This window comes from Sinohyriopsis cumingii, chromosome 1 (assembly GCF_028554795.1).
Source record: "Sinohyriopsis cumingii isolate HCF-2022 chromosome 1, ASM2855479v2, whole genome shotgun sequence".
In the NCBI taxonomy this organism is placed as follows: Eukaryota; Metazoa; Mollusca; class Bivalvia; order Unionida; family Unionidae; genus Sinohyriopsis; species Sinohyriopsis cumingii.
The window spans coordinates 85,640,668-85,661,679 of record NC_142961.1 but is presented as its reverse complement, the minus strand read 5'-3'; the positions used below and the strand labels follow the sequence as shown (position 1 = coordinate 85,661,679).

The 21,012-nt window shown below is 34.2% G+C and overlaps 1 protein-coding gene across 2 annotated transcripts in view; it reads right to left on the bottom strand.

Annotated features, from left to right (window-relative positions):
• The window catches only part of LOC149807277 (dynein axonemal intermediate chain 4-like), a 68,921-nt gene that overhangs the window by 9,655 nt on the left and 38,254 nt on the right, over nucleotides 1–21,012 (bottom strand). For both annotated transcript variants that reach the window (XM_089964501.1, XM_089964508.1), the window contains 9 exons: nucleotides 19,931–20,067; nucleotides 18,302–18,388; nucleotides 15,476–15,553; nucleotides 14,393–14,466; nucleotides 10,663–10,817; nucleotides 6,844–6,967; nucleotides 6,093–6,180; nucleotides 2,456–2,584; nucleotides 1,730–1,827 (listed from right to left, as the gene is read on the bottom strand). In XM_089964501.1, the coding sequence (XP_089820627.1) occupies nucleotides 1,730–1,827; nucleotides 2,456–2,584; nucleotides 6,093–6,180; nucleotides 6,844–6,967; nucleotides 10,663–10,817; nucleotides 14,393–14,466; nucleotides 15,476–15,553; nucleotides 18,302–18,388; nucleotides 19,931–20,067 (970 nt within the window). The remainder of the gene's footprint in view (nucleotides 1–1,729; nucleotides 1,828–2,455; nucleotides 2,585–6,092; nucleotides 6,181–6,843; nucleotides 6,968–10,662; nucleotides 10,818–14,392; nucleotides 14,467–15,475; nucleotides 15,554–18,301; nucleotides 18,389–19,930; nucleotides 20,068–21,012) is intronic.

The following is a 21,012-nucleotide window of genomic DNA, read 5'->3' as shown; positions in this document are numbered from 1 at the left end:
ATAATTTTATCTTAATGGCTTGAATGTTAGGGAGCAGTAAGGAAAATGTGATGGAAAACTTTAAATCTTTACAAGTGAATTAGACCTTGAAGAGATAAAAGCCCCAATTTGGTATGCAACACTGATGATGCATAAGTAGACCTTTTACTGATGATGTATAAATAAGACCATCTCTTAATCTCAACTGGCTGAGTTACTGAGCATGAACTGACGTGTGACGGATGAATGGATACCATATACCCATCTTGTTGTGAAAAGACGTAGGGGTGGGTGGAGTTACAATCATCGAGCATGTTGATTAACTACTACAAAATGAAGGTTCAAATGGCACACCATTTATTAATTCAGAATCTAGGTGCAACCTCTTCTATGATAATTACACCATGTGTGTTTAAATATGTCAGTTTCTAAGTATCCTTTTATATTCTATTTTCTACATACCTGCCAACTTTCAAGATACTGGTATTTGGGGATAGGCTGGGATATCTTGGGTTGTAAAAGGTTGGTGTTTACCTTGTTTGTGGCTTAAATATATAGTATTTTGTAAGGAATAAAAATTTGCCTAGTTAACGTAGTCAAGTTGATGTTAATAGTCTTTATTTTGCATGTATTTTAAAGGAAATATAATGACAAATATTACCCACTGATTAATACAAATAAATATATAAAACTGTTCTGGCCTTCATTTAATGAAAAGATGTCACACCAAATGACCTGTATGCATGCATTTTTGTCCCTAGAAACTACTAGATACTTATCGATGCCACTGTGCCCTTCTATTTTCTGTTTTATTTTAATTCATTTTATTTGTGTCAAATAGTTAATATCCTGGAGATTTCCTCAGTAGGGGTAATGTGACTCAACGGCTGCTATAGTACATTCTCCTGGCAGTAAGATCTGGTAATTGTGTGTTCAAATCTTGCTGCAGGAATGAATAAGTTGAAAAAATTTCAAAATCAGGTTATTCCTTTAAGGGACAATAGTGTAACAGTGCTTGAAAAGATGGTCCCCCATTCCATCACATACACACGTGTATACTCATTTACATACATGCATGTACATGGACACACACATACCCACACACACACACCTACACTGACCAAGTAGGAGACTCAAACCCAAGCAGACAGGTGAGATGGCAATGATCAGTAAAGGTAAGAACTTCAGACCACTCGGTCACCCGATGCCCCAAACCCTGAAAGTGATAATCATGAAGTTATCATAGCAATGTATATGGTATCTTTGTAAACTTACACATGCTTTCATTGTTAATGCATTATTCTGCTGAGGAAACTTATATTAGTGTTTCTATGTACCCAAAATGTTGAATTTTATTGCTCACTGAACCATCCACATTCTGGATGCACTGTATTATGACCCTTTTGTTTTATAGTGACTGGTTTCTTGAGTAGCATATGTAAACATGCCAGGTTATAGCTTGTGAAATATTAGGACACCAGTCACTGTTTTGAGTAACATTTTGGGAAGTAGGGACTCAGGAAACTGTCTCTTCTTTTTAAAAGGTTAAATTAAACTAAACATTTACAACAACTTGGCTACAAGTTTAGAAAATCAAAATTTGTATACATTCAGCTGGAAAGTATTTTATCACTTTTTAGTCACTCATCTTGAAAGAGGTCTTTTAAGTAGGTCCATATGACATGAATTTAACCCAAAAAATCGTTCAATTTCTAAATAAGTTGATACAGTAACTGATAAATGTACTTACGTGCTCCATGACAGGTCCCAGACCTCAACACCACCTTCATTGACACAAGCAAACACGGTTGAAGATCTTGGAGACCATGTCACATCATATACAGCTTTCTAGAGAAATGACAACAAGAAAAAATGTACTCTTTTGAGTAAGAACTGCTGGGGGTGGTAGGAAAGCTTCTGTTCATTTTAAGCTATTTCTGGAATTAGCTTAGGAGTTCAAATTTTGAGTGTAAATTATATGCAATGACAAAACATTTTACCTCTAAATTTTGAAGAAAAAAAATTTCATTTTATTTATGACCTTGCATTTTAAGCACAATATCCTCTGTGTACTTTGACCGCTCTGGTGGCCTAGTGGTAGAGCGTCCGTCTCGGATCCGGGAGGACGTGGGTTCAATCCCTGGCCGAGTCATACCAAAGACTTAAAAAAATGGTACTAACAGCTGCCTCGCTTTGCGCTCAGCATTAAGAGGTAAGTGTTAGGACTGGACGACCTAGTGTCAGGATAATGTGACTGGGTGGGACATCATGCTACATGTCTGTGGCATGATGCCCCAGTGCTAGACACCACTATAAACTGTCACACTGCAGACATCATAGTGATATGACTGAAAAATTGTTAAGGCTATGTTACAAAAACCAATCACACACACACACACTCTGTGTACTTTAAACTGAACAATATATCATTACAGTGTTAACAGAAATGCAGGGAGGAAGGTATATATTTACTTACCGTAGATGAAAAGAAATTGAGAACTGGCCTGGAGTGATCTTGATGCCAGAGTCGTATACTCCAGTCTGCACTGCCACTAAGGAAAATATCATTAACAAACGGAGACCACTGAATCTTGTAGACAGGACCCTGAAATTTATGAGCATTTATCAATACTGAAATCTTCCAGAAATAACCCAAGAAATTTCCCCCTTCACCCACAGAACTTCACTAAAATTTAAAGTATTTCATTACATCAATGTAGATAGCGCTAAGTTAGAAAAAGCCCAAGAAAGACAACAGCAATGCTGCAATGAACACACCAAAACATTAGTGTTATAATGCTCCATAGATATGGGCAAGAATCTACTCTAACATATAGTTTGTTACTACGGACTATGTCAAATGTTGGTTCCTGATTGTTTAAGCTCATCCTTACTTAGGACTATAAAGCTGTGTCTTGAACCCTTTAATTCACTCAGTAATATCCTCATACTTACTGTGTTTCCATTGTAATATCATCCTACTGACTGTGTGTCCATTATAATATCACCCTACGTACTGTGTTTCCATTGTAATATCATCCTACTGACTGTGGGTCCATTGTAATATCATCCTACTTATTGTGTTTCCATTGTAATATCACCCAACTTACTGTGTGTACATTGTAATATCATCCTCCTTAATGTGTGTCCATTGCAATATCACCCTACTTACTGTGTGTACATTGTAATATCATCCTACATTATACTGTGTGTCCATTGAAACATCATCCTACTAACTGCATTTCCATTGTAATATCATCCTAATTACTGTGTGTCCATTGTAATATCCTCCTACTTACAGTGTTTCCATTGTAATATCCTCCAACTTTATACTCTGTGTCCATTTTAATATCATCCTACTTTATACTGTGACTCCATTGTAATATCATCCTACTTATTGTGTCCATTGTAATATCATCCTACTTACTGTGTCCTTTGTAATATCATCCTACTTACTGTGTCCATTGTAATATCATCCTACTTTATACTGTGACTCCACTGTAATACCATCCTACTTATTGTGTCCAATGTAATATCATTCTACTTTATACTGTGATTCCATTGTAATATCATCCTACTTTATACTGTGATTCCATTGTAATATCATCCTACTTTATACTGTGATTCCATTGTAATATCATCCTACTTATTCTATCCATTGTAATATCATCCTACTTACTGTGTCCATAGTACTATCATCCTACTTACTGTGTCCATTGTAATATCATCCTAACTTTATACTGTGATTCCATTGTAATATCATCCTACTTATTGTATCCATTGTAATATCATCCTACTTACTGTGTCCATTGTAATATCATCCTACTTACTGTGCTATTGTAATATCATCCTACTTTATATACTGTGATTCCATTGTAATATCACCCTACTTACTGTGTCCATTGTAATATCATCCTACTTACTGTGTCCATTGTAATATCATCCTACTTACTGTGCTATTGTAATATCATCCTACTTTATATACTGTGATTCCATTGTTATATCATCCTACTTACTGTGTCCATTGTAATATCACCCTACTTACTGTGTCCATTGTAATATCATCCTACTTACTGTGTCCATTGTAATATCATCCTACTTACTGTGCTATTGTAATATCATCCTACTTTATATACTGTGATTCCATTGTTATATCATCCTACTTACTGTGTCCATTGTAATATCATCCTACTTACTGTGCTATTGTAATATCATCCTACTTTATATACTGTGATTCCATTGTAATATCACTCTACTTACTGTGTCCATTGTAATATCATCCTACTTACTGTGTCCATTGTAATATCATCCTACTTACTGTGCTATTGTAATATCATCCTACTTTATATACTGTGATTCCATTGTAATATCACCCTACTTACTGTGTCCATTGTAATATCATCCTACTTATTGTGTCCATTGTAATATCATCCTACTTACTGTGCTATTGTAATATCATCCTACTTTATATACTGTGATTCCATTGTTATATCATCCTACTTACTGTGTCCATTGTAATATCACCCTACTTACTGTGTCCATTGTAATATCATCCTACTTACTGTGTCCATTGTAATATCATCCTACTTACTGTGTCCATTGTAATATCATCCTACTTACTGTGTCCATTGTAATATCATCCTACTTACTGTGCTATTGTAATATCATCCTACTTTATATACTGTGATTCCATTGTAATATCACCCTACTTACTGTGTCCATTGTAATATCATCCTACTTACTGTGTCCATTGTAATATCATCCTACTTACTGTGCTATTGTAATATCATCCTACTTTATATACTGTGATTCCATTGTAATATCACCCTACTTACTGTGTCCATTGTAATATCATCCTACTTACTGTGTCCATTGTAATATCATCCTACTTACTGTGTCCATAGTACTATCATCCTACTTACTGTGTTATTGTAATATCATCCTACTTTATACTGTGATTCCATTGTAATATCATCCTACTTACTGTGTCCATTGTAATACCATCCTACTTACTGTGTCCATTGTACTATCATCCTACTTACTGTGTTATTGTAATATCATCCTACTTTATACTGTGATTCCATTGTAATATCATCCTACTTACTGTGTCCATTCTAATATCATCCTACTTACTGTGTGTCCATTGTAATATCATCCTACTTACTGTGTGTCCATTCTAATATCATCCTACTTACTGTGTGCTATTGTAATATCATCCTACTTACTGTGTGTTGTTGTAATATCATCCTACTTAATGTATTACTGTAATATCATCCTACTCACTGTGTGTTATTGTAATATCATCCTACTTACTGTGTGTTATTGTAATATCATCCTACTTACTGTGTTATTGTAATATCATCCTACTTACTGTGTTATTGTAATATCATCCTACTTACTGTGTCCATTCTAATATCATCCTACTTACTGTGTGTCCATTGTAATATCATCCTACTTACTGTGTGTCCATTATAATATCATCCTACTTACTGTGTGTTATAGTAATATCATCATATTTACTGTGTGTTATTGTAATATCATCCTACTTACTGTGTCCATTGTAATATCATCCTACTTACTGTGTGTTATTGTAATATCATCCTACTTACTGTGTGTTATTGTAATATCATCCTACTTACTGTGTGTTATTGTAATATCATCCTACTTACTGTGTTATTGTAATATCATCCTACTCACTGTGTGTTGTTGTAATATCATCCTACTTACTGTGTGTTATTGTAATATCATCCTACTTACTGTGTTATTGTAATATCATCCTACTTACTGTGTGTTATTGTAATATCATCCTACTTACTGTGTGTCCATTGTAATATCATCCTACTTTCTGTGTGTCCATTGTAATATCATCCTACTTACTGTTTTATTGTAATATCATCCTACTCACTGTGTGTTATTGTAATATCATCCTACTTACTGTGTTATTGTAATATCATCCTACTTACTGTGTGTTATTGTAATATCATCCTATTTACTGTGTGTCCATTGTAATATCATCCTACTTTCTGTGTGTCCATTGTAATATCATCCTACTTACTGTTTTATTGTAATGTCATCCTACTCACTGTGTGTTATTGTAATATCATCCTACTTACTGTGTGTCCAAGATAACTCTCCAGATACTGCTCGTTGTATGAACAAGAACACTTATGGATATGCCCTTCTTCTGTCCCAGCCAGATATCTGCAATAAATGTAAAGTTTACTTTTTTCCCATTCTTCTCAGTGAAAACTTAAGTATAGATGGTTCTATCCATGGACACATGTATCTGCCAGGGCATCAATTGGGGGTGGGTGGGAGGAGAATCTTGATTCTTTTAACACTGACTGTTCATGAAGAATATGCAGACTTTTGATAGAAAAACTGAATTTACCCCTTACATATGAGGAACTTACCTAGCTGATAAAAAATAAATTTCAAGCTTCCACTGAATGATGTTTTATTCTAATATTCAGTAGCATAAACTGCAATAACTAATTCCACCAAACCCAAGAATCAGGAATATATTCTAGCAATCAAAATCTTTGTGAAGAACAGAATCTAACAATGATTCCGTCAATATGGAAATACTACCTTTACTCTCTCATAAGTCAGGTCCAACTGTGAACTGCTTAGACCTTGATCTGCTGCTGCATAAAGCACCAACAGATCAAGTTCTAAGATGCTTCTTTATTTATTTCTCATAATAAAGTGCATAGACCTAGATCAGTTGGTGCATTATGTGATAGCAGATCTGGGTCTATACAATTAACAACTGGATCCAACTTATAAGCAGGTATATATGATATATAAAACTCCATTTTTTCAATTGTGAGAATTGAATTAACTTTAGATTAAGATATTTACAAGTTTGAGTCCCGAGTGTGGAAATCAAAGCAGGTTCCCCCAGCAAATCTAGAAATGAATGCCTCCCCTTTCTTCTCCTTCTTTCCTCCCATCCGAGTTGGCATCCTCTTTAATCTCATCAGATCTGAAACACAAAGTAATGTTTAACTGAGAAGATTAGTTCTGAGACTGAGATACATAACTATTCTAAAAATAATTTCAGGTACCACATTAACTGAACAAATGAAATTTATCCACATTCAGGGCTTATAAAGAATTTTTGTAATTATTTTTACCACTATAGATATCATACACAATACTGACTGAGAGACAGAGAAAAAATAGAGCTTTCAACATGCAATTTTCAAATAATTCAAAACCACAACACAAATGGTATAAAGTTCTCAAACAAACTTGTAACAGTGTTTTGTACCAATATTATTTAATATAATTATCAAACCAACCAATGTCAAACCATTTATTTTTAGAGTCAAAAAAGGCATAGCTCAGGAAGATTGCTATGCTAGTGTGAGATAAGAACAAACTATTGCTGAGCCTGAGTGGCTGGAGAAGCAATTTTGGGGTAAATGCAAAGAAAAAATTACCATGACAAACTGAAAACATACCAACACAAATGATTGGCAAAAAAAAGTTTAAGCATGTCTCTGAGTTTCCTGCAAGGAGAGCTTCAAGAAGGGACTTTAGCTTTATGGGACAAAAGAATTTACGTTTCTAAGGCCCTTTTATTCTATGCAACTGCTGAGTACTGAAACCATTTTTGACATTCTTGAGAAACTCTAACATAACAAAGTTAGTAACATAAAATTTTCTTACATTTTCAAATTGACATGTTCATGAGATCCCTATAATTGCTGCAAAAAATTCACTGTCATAGTCTTTGAATTTGAGAAAGTCTGATATTATTAATGGAAGCTCATTGAACTTAACTGTCTTGAGCAATATCTATATATATTCTCACATACTAAGTTTGCTTAAATCTATAATCATTATTTTCTCTTGGCAGAAAAAATGAAGTTACTAAACAGTAACCATTAAAGGTATTCTTCAGACATATCAAGATGAAAATCCATTTGTACTTGTTTGTGTTATCATACTCACAGCTAAAAACATGGGCCATGACCTTTGACCTTAAAATCAATCTTAATATGCTGACTATCAACTTGTTTAATGAAATGCAACTAAATACAGAGTTTTTATATGTATAAGTCACTGTATTTATAAACTGTATGCTGGAATGACCACTGACTTGTCCCAAAGTTTAATTAGGTCTGGTTTTCAAATTCCTTCACAATGATGCAGATATTCTGGAGGTCAGAACTGCCACCAATTACATGTTGCAAGAAGTGTTTTAGCAAAACCCCACTGTCAATGACACAATTAATGCATGAAGAAAAGTGATTAAAATTTCAAGATGGATGCTAAGATACCATGTTGGAGATTGGATGTGCATTCAGAATCAGTTACAGGATGCTGTACACCATTTCAATATCACCATCTGTTTAAAAGTAACCATGTAAAAATGTTAAGGATGGCTGTCAAGGCAACCATTCTAGAAATTGGATTGACATTATTTTAATATAGGAGCAACTAGATTCTGCAATTTGCTAAAAAAAAAAAAATTAAAAAAAACATATCAATATTGACATAGATTTTTCCATTTTGGAAGATATCACTGGCATAATTTTCATTTAGTACCAATGACATACAGATAAAGCTCTTAAAAAATGGACAGCTATCACCTGAGGACCCTTTAAATCAAGAAAGCATAGCAAGTAAACAAAAAATGAGGAAAAGTACTATTTCTGTTCTCCATATTTCATTGGTTACCTTAATTAGTGCCTACCTGTCCTCTATGAATAATGAGTATTGGTCAGTATTAAGAGGACCTGGAGAAAATAAAGCTTGCATCAAAATAAAAAATAAAAAATAAAAATTTGATAGACAAGATCACACACGTTTTCTCTGAAGGAACAGCTATCATTATTTTGCAAAAATTAGTCGATTTGAAGCATTTATATATTATTTTTTTCTCAGAAAGATGTGGCAGTGTCAGACTAGTGGATTCTGAGTGAAGGCAAGTGATTGTTTTTAAAGCTACCTGCCTTTGACCTGAATAAGGAGAAAAAAATTCTATGAAGCATAATTATAATTAGCTTAGTGAAAACCCCATTGTGATGTGACCATAGCTTGAAGAAGAGCAGTGGTAATAATTTCAAGATGGCCACCATAGTCATCATCAGTACCAGTTTTGTATCCAACAAACTAGATATCCTAAGGAGTCTTAGAGTTACTATGATTAAGTTCAGAAATGGCAATAACAAGATTTTCAAGATGGCCACTATATCAGCCATCTTTGCAGTCTGATCTGAACCATTTTTGTTTCGGATCAATTACACATTATAATAAATCTTTCAGTAAAATTTCCATGGCAATACAACTATCCATTCAAGGGAAATAGCAGCAACAAGATCTTTAAGATGGCCACTATTTTCCCATTTAGAGCCAACCAAAATCGTAAAAAGTCTTTTAAATGACAACTCCATGTTGCAACTTGTGTCTGTTTAGATGTAGCAAAAAAACAAGATTTTCAAGATGGTTACCACTATTGCCACACTGAAGGTCTAACTGCTACCATTTTAATTTAAGGTCAACCAGATATATTAAGAATAACTTAAGTGAAAATCTCATGTCAGTATGACTCAGGTCCCTCTATCAAAAAATTTAACTGAACACCAAATCTTACTAGAACATATTCTAACCATTCAAAAGGCTGCATTTGTGATTAAAAGTTTGAATTTCAAGTTTGGAGTAACATTTATTATTTGAAATGTTGAGAAAAAGCTTATGACAGAGAGGGCTGAGAGAATCACCAAAAACAAAGTTTTTCAGACGGACACCAGGTCAGTCATGTTGGAGGCCTGATAGGCAACATTTACCTTCAAAATCAATGACAGATCAAGTCTTCATATGAAAACTCCATTTTAAAATAGTAGTGGTAAAAATATTTGGAGATGGCCCACACTCTACACCCCACCTAACACCCTCAAATAAACTATATTGGGAGTCAGATCAGCACCATTTTATTTAGGAACAACAATAAAAAAATTCATGAATGTAGACATGTTGGAGTGAGGTTGGCACCAGTTAAATTTAGGACCAACTGGATGTATCAAGCAGTCCATGTAATGACAACCCCTGCTAAAGACTATCAGCAATACAATTTTTCAAGATGTTAACTATAGTGATCATATTCCATGTACAATCAGATCCAATCTTATTTAGGATCAACCAGACATCACAAGAGGTCTTTTAGTGACGACCCCATGTTGATATAACCATCCAGTCAGGTGGAGTCATGATAGCAAAATATTATTGATGGCTGTCATCATGGTAGCCATACTGGGTGTCAGATTTGCACCATTTTCATTTTGGAGCAGCATGGCATCATATGAAAGACCAACAAAACATCAAAAGTAGACTTTTTGTGAAAATCACATGTTGATATGACCATCCATTCAGGAGCAGCAGTAATAAAATTTTAAAGATGGCCACTGTGGCAACCATTTTTGGATGCTTGAAGGGGTATGAAATTCATTTTGGACCAAGTATGTGTAATGTTTCATGATAATCTTCCAAGATGTTTTGGAGAAGCAGCAAAAACAAATTTGGCAAATGGATGGATGACAGACGGATGAAAGGCCATTACATAAGCTCTAATGGTCACAGATTTACTTGTAAGTAAAGGATGTCAGGAAGAGATCAAGAAAGCAAGACTGAGCAAGAAAATGGAGTCTTATAGATAAAAAAAATTTAATTTACCATAGGACTCAAAGCCTTTTCTAATTGACCACTGTGTGACTCTGCCATCAGTAGATATAGAGACAAGAACTTCTGTAGTCTCCTCCCCTGATCCCCTTTCTTTCTCTATCCATTTGATCTGCCATACAGGTGCTGTGTGCTTCCCAGGAGAATAGCTGCAAAAAATACCACACTGATATTTTTTTCATCAAAGAAAAAAAAACATACTCAAAAAACCATTCCTGATGAAAATATAATCTCCATTATGTAGTTTGTCACATGTTAATGTTTTTTTCTCTAAATTAGTCCATCTCCATTTGAAAAGAAAAAAGTAACAAGGTTTTTCCTTTGGCCTATTTGTCGAAGAAATACATAAATGACCCTTTAACTTAACATGAATTTGATAACTTCAAAATTTAATAAAATACTGATTTAAAGTTTGGGTTTATGTACATAATCAAAATCAAACTTTCAGATTTGAAAAGTGTCAGCATAGATTTTGAGTTCTATAAAGAGTACAATGGAATAATGAATACCAGTACATATTCAAACAAATGCACCTGTTGCCGTAGAAGCTGGTGACTCTGTGTCTGATAGTTAAGGCCATTTATACATTTATGTTCAATTTTAATCAAATTTGTTTCTTTTTAAAAAATCTGATTCTCAGACGTTTGTCATATTCAGGATTTCTGATATAAGCCCCACTGATCTTGATTTATTCCGCTGTAACATGAATGTAAACCAGATTCAAGTACATGTCACCAACTGCCATTGTAATCCATAATGCCTGGGATGAATGAGGTCTAACCAGACTCAAGTACATGTCACCAACTGCCATTGTAATCCATAATGCCTGGGATGAATGAGGTCTAACCAGACTCAAGTACATGTCACCAACTGCCATTGTAATCCATAATGCCTGGGATGAATGAGGTCTAACCAGACTCAAGTACATGTCACCAACTGCCATTGTAATCCATAATGCCTGGGATGAATGAGGTCTAACCAGACTCAAGTACATGTCACCAACTGCCATTGTAATCCATAATGCCTGGGATGAATGAGGTCTAACCAGACTCAAGTACATGTCACCAACTGCCATTGTAATCCATAATGCCTGGGATGAATGAGGTCTAATACTAGCAGAAGATAATCATATTCCAGATCTGACTGTCACTATTAAAGAGTGCCTGTAGTGATGATTGTGATGACAACAAAGGTATCTGCAAATTAGGCTTAAATTTACAAAGGGTGTAATGGTATAATGCATGTGTTTGTGCTTCAATGTGGAGAATCTGACATTAGAACAATATTATAACTCAGCAGAGTTGTAATAACATTTCCATATTCCAATACAGGCAATGAAAGGACATTTTCCATTCTGAAGAAAATTCAGGCTGACTCCAGGTGAAACCTGGATCCTGTAACAGTCCATCAATCAATTGTTACGATCAACAATGATGGTGACTTCCACCAATATAATCTGAGCAACTGTCTCCTGAAAAATCCTAACAATGGTCGTGGTACATATAAGCAGAATAGGAATGGGATGCTGCAAAATCAAGAAGATGAAAATCCTCCCTCTTTTGAGGTCAAAACTCCTGAAAAAATTCTGGAAACCTCTTCATCTGTCCTGGCTCGATTTGTCTTTTCTGTCACGTGTAGTGGTAATACGATATTCAAGATGGTCACCATGGTGGTTATACTGGATGTAAAATGGGTACTGTTTTCACTTAAAACCAGTTATATACGATAAGCATTATTCTGGTGAAATCTGTGACAGTAATGAAGCTTGTCACTAGACTAACAATCATACTAATGGACTGTAAGTCTATGACAGTAAGGATACATGTCACCAGACTAACAATCGCACTGTATGGACTAAGTCTGTAATAGTAATGACACCTGTCACTAGACTGAAAATCACACTGTATGGACTGTAAGTCTGTGATAGTAAGGATACATGTCACTAGACTGAAAATCACACTGTATGGACTGTAAGTCTGTGATAGTAAGGATACATGTCACTAGACTGAAAATCACACTGTATGGACTGTAAGTCAGTGATAGTAATGACACATGTCACTAGACTGAAAATCACACTGTATGGACTGTAAGTCTGTGATAGTAAGGATACATGTCACTAGACTGAAAATCACACTGTATGGACTGTAAGTCTGTGATAGTAAGGATACATGTCACTAGACTAAAAATCACACTGAATGGACTGTAAGTCAGTGATAGTAATGACACATGTCACTAGATCTAACAATGATACTGTATGGACTGTATGTCTGTCATAGTAAGGATACATGTTACATTGATAACAATCATACTGTATGGACTGTAAGTCAGTGATAGCAATGACACATGTCACTAGACTAACAATCATACTGTATGGACTGTAAATCTGTGATAGCAATGACACATGTCACTAGACTAACAATCATACTGTATGGACTGTAAATCTGTGATAGCAATGACACATGTCACTAGACTAACAATCATACTGTATGGACTAAATCTGTGATAGCAATGACACATGTCACTAGACTAACAATCATACTGTATGGACTGTAAATCTGTGATAGCAATGACACATGTCACTAGACTAACAATCATACTGTATGGACTGTAAATCTGTGATAGCAATGACACATATCACTAGACTAACAATCATACTGTATGGACTGTAAATCTGTGATAGCAATGACACATGTCACGAGACTAACAATCATACTGTATGGACTGTAAATCTGTGATAGCAATGACACATATCACTAGACTAACAATCATACTGTATGGACCGCTCCGGTGGCCTAGTGGTTAGAGCATCTGCCTCAGGTGCAGGAGGTTGTGGGTTTGATGCCCAGCTGAGTCATACCAAAGACTTACAAAAATGGTACTAACAGGTGCCTTGCTTGGCGCTCAGCATTATGAGGTTAGTGTTAGGACTGGTCAGCCTGGTGTCAGGATAATGTGACTGGATGGGACATCATGCTACATGTATGCAGCATGATACCCCAGTGCTAGACATCACTATGAACTGTCACACTGCAGACATCATAGCGACATGACTGAAAAATTGTTAAAACTACATTAAAAATCCAAATCACACACACACACACACATACTGTATGGACTGTAAATCTGTGATAGCAATGACACATCACTAAACTAACAATCATACTGTATGGACTGTAAATCTGTGAAAGTACTGACACATGTCACTAGACAAGCAAATATACTGCATGGACTCTTAGTCTGTGATAGTAAGAATACATGTCACTAGACTAACAATAGTAAGTAATTCTGTGATAAAAATGTATATAAGAGAGCAGCAACTTGCCATTAGCAATGCAATCAAATTTAGTTTCTCCTGCTGTAAATCTGGTCTGAACATGCTTTGATGATAGGATTTAATTAAATTACAACTTTTGTCACTTTTAATAATCAATAATATTACAATTAATTTTATGCAGGCATGCAATATTTGTTTTGTTAATGAATGAAGGAGCATATTTTAGAAATTACTCTAGTAAAGCACCCATCCACCATTTTGAAAATCCCTGCAGCAGGACCGGCTTATCTGCAGAGCTAAGATGTCTTCTGCATTAACATTGCATCACTCTTTTTCTGAATATAGTTCTACTTTTATTTTACTTGACAAAACAGGATCAACTGTAATGACCCCTGACTGCCATGCTGTATCTAAGTAAATCTGTACCTCCTATTACATAATAATACTTACAAGTTATCCACAATAGGTTCATCCTTGGTGTTTCTCACATTATACACAGCTACACCACCATCATACAAGCCAACCTGTCAGTGATAAATAAACGTCCTATAAAATTCTGTCTTAAGTACACCTTTACTTAATGGATATAGATTCGACAGGAAAAGCATTTTAAAAAATCTATAAAATAATTATTGTTCTTTTTAAAATACTTCGCCTTAGCATGCTGCTTGTTTCGTCAAAATTCTCACTCTCATTGGAGATTTTGGACCGTGCATTTTGTCACAGAATATTTTTAATAAATTTCAAATGAGAAAGCTCTGAATCTGATGATTCATTGGTTTTCCACAATGGATAGGAGCTCTACAGAATGTGTGCATGAATTACTTTCTTGAACGAGAAATTTCACAGGAAATCCCACAATTAAATGTCAGGAACAGAACAGAGTTTTACACATGCATATTTGGAAAATGATAACATACAATTATCAAATGCATATTTAAATGAAAGATTTTAGAAGATCAGTCTACTGAAAGGACACCTCTATGTAAAGGGCAACATATTACCTTAGCTATCATCATGGACAGGTTTCACTGTATACTAATTTTCTATAATAATCCAATAACAAAATTTTTGAAGCAAATTGCTGTTGCTTTTCCATTTTTTTAAAATACAGTTGTTTTGATTGCCAATAGAATTTATCTCTGATATGCATTATGGCATTCAATGTACCTAATTTAGAACAATATTTGACAATTACATATTATCCAATCTGTCACTGTTTGCCCAAGCATCCTGCATTTAACAAGATGAAAGGTCATGTTGATCACAAGGTGAAAGGTCAAGTGTTAAGTGCTGTGTCCCCAGTGATTGACATAACAGAACTTTACCCAACTGTACATGCACCTTAAGTTGTGGATGCACATGTGAAATAGCTTTAAGCAGAAAAGCCACTGTGAACATCCACTGATATGAAAGAATAAAGTCAATGTCTTCTTGCATAATGGTTTGCTCTGTGAAAGTCACACTTTCCATTCTCTCCAAAATTTTCTCCAGAACTAAAAGTCAAAGGAAAACCTGAATGGTAATACTTACTGCTAGCAAATTAGGATTTACTCTTGCAAAATCCACAGCTGTTACCCCTTCTTTGAATGTATACACACGTTCTGGATACTGTGAAATATAAATATCTAATTATTAAAATATTTATTGTTGAAATGAAATTTTGAACCTTAATATATTAATGAGGTGGCAATTATTTTCCACAAACACAGAAAAAATATATATTTACAAAATTCAGTCTAGGCACATACTCATAAACATAAGATATAGTTTAGTTTTTTTTACCTGGCCCTCCCAACTTGCCTCCATAACATTTCTTGCCTAACTACTGGTATGTGTCTAAAGATCATGTACCCAAGCATGCATATAATGTCACTTGTTTGTGTGCTACTTGTGGGGCCAACCTTCAATACAAAATTATATATATATATAGAATGTATGTATAGTATGTACACTGTATCAATGATATACCACGAGATGTATACATTTTTCATTAAAAGGAAATGAGGCTTGCCAAGTTTCCATTTAATGAAAAATTTATACGATATATGGTATACCATTGATACAGCATACATACTGTACACATATTTTATTTATATCATATACAAATACATATATTTGTCCTTTGAACAGAGTTAAGATTTACCACAGGCATCTGTGTATTGACCAAGTGAATGAACCCCTCACATTCCCGAGTGTGTCTGCTACAAAATGTAGTTTTATGCCTTTTGTGACTATTCACAATTACTTTTGCATATTGATAAGTTGATTGTTTTCTTTCTTTTAGTTTCTGTTTCTTCACATTGACTGAATCAATACGATACACACTTATGATTTAAACATGAAAGATGGTTTTAATAATAAAAGTAGAGCATTACAAACACATGGTTAGCTACGTCATTCGTATGAAAGCCTAGCCATTCACGTACCGGCACATGGAAATTAATGTGGAATAGAAACAAAGCAAAATGATGAACCATCAAGAGGTAATTAAAATAGTTTAATTTACAGTTGATCTAAGTCATTATTCTGCTTTAGTAACAGTACCACCTATTATAAACTCTCTATCTCTCTCTCTGTGGTCAGTTTGACTTTAAAACTCTCTCTCTCATTTGGTTGCTTTGACAACTTTTACCATCATTCGTAAGTCCAGAGTCATTGTGGGATGACAAACAAAAATCCTCTACACTCATCATTTCATAGATTTTAACCCGTATCGTGATACAATGGTCCAGAGAGAGACAGAGAGAAAGAGATAGGTCTTTGGACATTTTCATATTTAATTAATAATAATTGATTTTTAGAACATTATAGTATGTTTAAGAAACAACCACAACAACAAAACAATAAATACATCACAGTATGTGTACCGTGTAACCGAGAAATTTACCATATAATATCAACACGGTTTGCAACTTTGTATCATTGATAAACACTATAGATAAATCCCAAGGAAAGTGCACACATATTGTTATGACAAACCATATTCTTATAGGTTACTTGGTGTAATTTCTATTTCAAGGTATTAATTCAGCCCAAATTCCTTTACTCTCTCACTCCACATTTCTGCCTAGATTGTCCATTATGCATGAGAGGGGAGGGGGGAACAGAAAGCAGAAAGGATTGTGATGAAAATGTGTATGATATTAAATTCATTTAGAAAACGTGGATTATTTATACTTTTTATCGTTATTTTCATATGTCACTAATGACTAATGTGAGGAAATTGATCACTGATCTAGAATCAACTGCAGATGCTCGCGAGAATATTTATATTTACGTATTATTGTGCCATGGGCAATATATATGCAATAAACTGACAACAAACAGTGCAAAACTAGTGTCTGACTTGCTTGAGCACTATCTACTCTTAATGAGTCTTTTTCAAAGGCAAATACAAAACATATACAAGGCAAACAAATAAGACACAAAAAATGTTGTGCATGCAAAGCTTTACATGACTGTTTCTACAGGAATTTAACCCTTAAATGTATTATGTTTCAACTAGTTTATTTCAACTTGTTGCAGATGCTGAAAAATATTTTTATTGACCGAGAAATCGATGAGCCATAACGACATCTGGTGTTTTATGTAAATTTATGTAAGTACAAATTATATCCCGGATATTTCATGGTTACAGTAGAAATTATAGGCTATTAAGCAAATTTAGAGAATTATTTTTTTAAAAATGTGTCAGCTGCAAAAGATAATTTTTTTTGCACATGGCTGTCTTTTTCTAGTCTTCTTAGTTTAAATCGCTTGGTTTTAATGTTCTAAGGTGGCATATCCAGCAAGAGTCCTTTTCTTTCCTGGTTTCAAAACTCCAGTTGGGGTTGTGAGCAACTGCAATAAGTGTTATATCACTGAAAGTTTCGCCAGGGGAGAAGTGTTCTACAACTGGGCTTCTGTACAGCTTCTTTGTCATCAAATCAGATCTATGAAGGTTGAACTTTTTGTGTAGCTTTTCAGTTTCTCCAACATACTGAAGGCTACAGATCTTACATGTGATGAGATAAATTACATTTTCTGTTTTGCACGTTTTGTTTGGACCAAGTATGTTTAGTTTTTCTTTTTTTTGGTATGATTTCATTGTTTTTGGTATGAGATAAATTGGTTGGCCCAAAGCAAAGTGTAAAAAGAGCTGGATCAGACTTTATGAGTACTGTATGACATGAGAGAGATGTTCTTATTTGCTTGTTTTACAAATTTAAACCTTGATTGGTTGAACCAGATATGAAAAGGTTACTGAAACTTTTTGAAATATCTGATAATAGTGTCAAATGGAATTAAATGATGAAGTAGATACATGCAGCAAATTGCAGTAATTTTAAATACTAAATATTATGATTTGTGAATTACCTCTGGGTTTTTAAGTGACCAGCAGCAAACAAGTCCCTCCTTCTGATTGCTGAATTCAAACTGTCCATAACCAATTGCAAACAGATCCTGTAATTAACATTTCAATCATAAATGTCAGCTACAGACAAAATTATAAAATGGCAATAAAAAATAATTACATCAAGCAGTATCCAGAATAATTGACACTTATACAGATCTGGAAATCAAAATCGGGAACCAAATTGCAAAATTACTGTAAAACTTTTCTTGAAAATCCAAAAATAATCTGTTCAATAGTAAGAAAATCGGAAGAATCATACGTGAAAATACAGTCAGTTGGATACAAGATTCACCTACATAAATTTGGAGGTTTGAAAATTCATCAACATCTGATTGGTCAAATTCCAGTGGCATGTTAAAGTTATAAATTGATCACATGATCATGTTGAGGAAAAACATCAAGTGGCATGACCATATTGTAACCAGTGATTTTATAAACAATGTTTGTGTTTGCTATTTGCCAGCTGGGGTGTTAATAAGAAAATAAACAAACTGATCAAGTTGTGCCTCAATTTTGACAAAACATATGGTTAATAAATTTTTGTCATTAAGTCTCTTTGTTGTTTACAAATTGTGTGTAACAATCATAGCTTGCTAATGGCTGTACAAATCAAGTTGATTGATTTAAGCTCCAGACAGTGTATGGCTTCACTGCAGAATAAAACACAATGCTAATTTTTGGCTTCATTAGTAGCTATAACAATTGTAAAGTATGATTTATAATAATGATTGCATTTCATTAGTTTTACGTAATGTATTTAACTGTGAGATATCAGTTTGTATTTCTTGTACATTTTACATTATTATGGCTACACCACCAATCAAACAGACAATTAGAGATACTGGCTGGCACAAACATTATCTTATAGCTACTATCCAAGATAACTGTCAGCATATATCTTATTCATCCTTAGCCACTGGCAAATCGACAATTGTGGCGATCATAAAACTTGCAGACTCAACAGATCTAACCCATGCCAAATATCCACAAATTGATGATGCCATATTTATATGTTCTCAGACATGTCAGCTGACCATGCTGCTGTTAACAATGAAATGCCCCTTGTCCAGACAAAGACACTCAGCAACCAATTTGGCATCACTGACTTTGCATATTCTTGTAGTTGGCTAGCAAAGACATGTACATGTATACGGTATGATGACATTGTAAAAAAAAGTGCATGATTCAATATTCTGGAAAACTTGTCAATCTGGACACATTCACTGGGAATGAAGGTGCCTGGATTAATGAGGTTCCACTGTGTATATATATATATATATAAACAAAAATTATTTATTTAAAAAGTATAGGAAACAAGTACATATTCATTGTTGCCAATATGAAATTCCTAAAAAGTTTTCTTTGAAAAGTATAAACTGTAATACATTTATGAAGAATTTTTTTATGGCACAAAAATAATATACTGTTCAGATTAATTTTGTAGCAAGAAAATTACATAGAGTTTCAGCCTTTTGATTCTTAACACAAGATACAATTTGGTTTGAATTTGCAATTCACAGATTTTCCATGCCTATTAAAGTTTCAAAATACAATTCCAAGAAAATATTTTGTTTTCCATGTGCACTTACTGGATTTGCTTTATTCCATGCAATTGAACTGACATTTCTTCCTTTTGTCAAAGGACACACATAGGCCCATAATCGGTCAAAGTTTGGTTCGGTACCAGAAACAGCCAACTGTTGAGTCTGTGCAACTTTATCAATATCTACAACAAAAAAAGATAAGTATATCTTACTACAGTCAACTGAATAATCAAGATTTTAGTACCAAAGCCAATTTGGAGCTTTAAAAAATTCAGCCCCTTGGGGTATAAAAAGCAAACCAACTGCTTTTGATGGAAGTAAAGCATTATTGAATTCAATCTAATTTCAATAACTACCTGAACTGCTACTTAAGAGAGATTATATTTACTACCTGTCCAAGAATACTACACGTACAACTGGATTTTTATTTATTTATAAAAATTCACCAAAAGAGAAGGAGACATGACAAAAAAATGTTCATTTTATTCGAACATGCTGTTATTTTCAAATGTGTCACTGCAAATTTTCAAGAACAATCCATGAGGCAAAATCTTTGATGTTACTTTCTGGCTGGGACCTTTCATGTCATGCTAAAACTTCTCAGTTGTGGACTGCTATGGACAAAGGCGGTTTCAACAAATGATCATTACACTGTGCATGTTGCACTTGTAAATGTATCAGCAATAACTTTCCCAATTAAACAAAGATGATGATACTTGCAGTTTTAACTCTTGCCAGGAATTCATCTTACAACATCTGTGTGATGCTTTTTGCCTTTGATAATACTTGTTCCTGTACAGGTCTTACTCCAGTATTTATATTATGTTTGCTGTTAACTATGTCACTGAATACCATAAAGCTCCCCATTTTTTAAGATTATTATGAGACAATAGCTGTGCATATTTTCTCTTTGGATATTCACATCATTCCAACTATTTTATTCACAAAACAAACTAATGTGTATTCATTAAACTCAACACACTGAGTGAAGTCCACACAGTTGTCACTGGCACAACTTCCACTGGACAGACCAGCCTTTACTGAGTTCCTTCAATTTCCAGTGAATAAATTTTATTCAAGGGTTATCCAAAACTTTCTGACAGGGTGTTTCAAAGTCCTACTGTGTC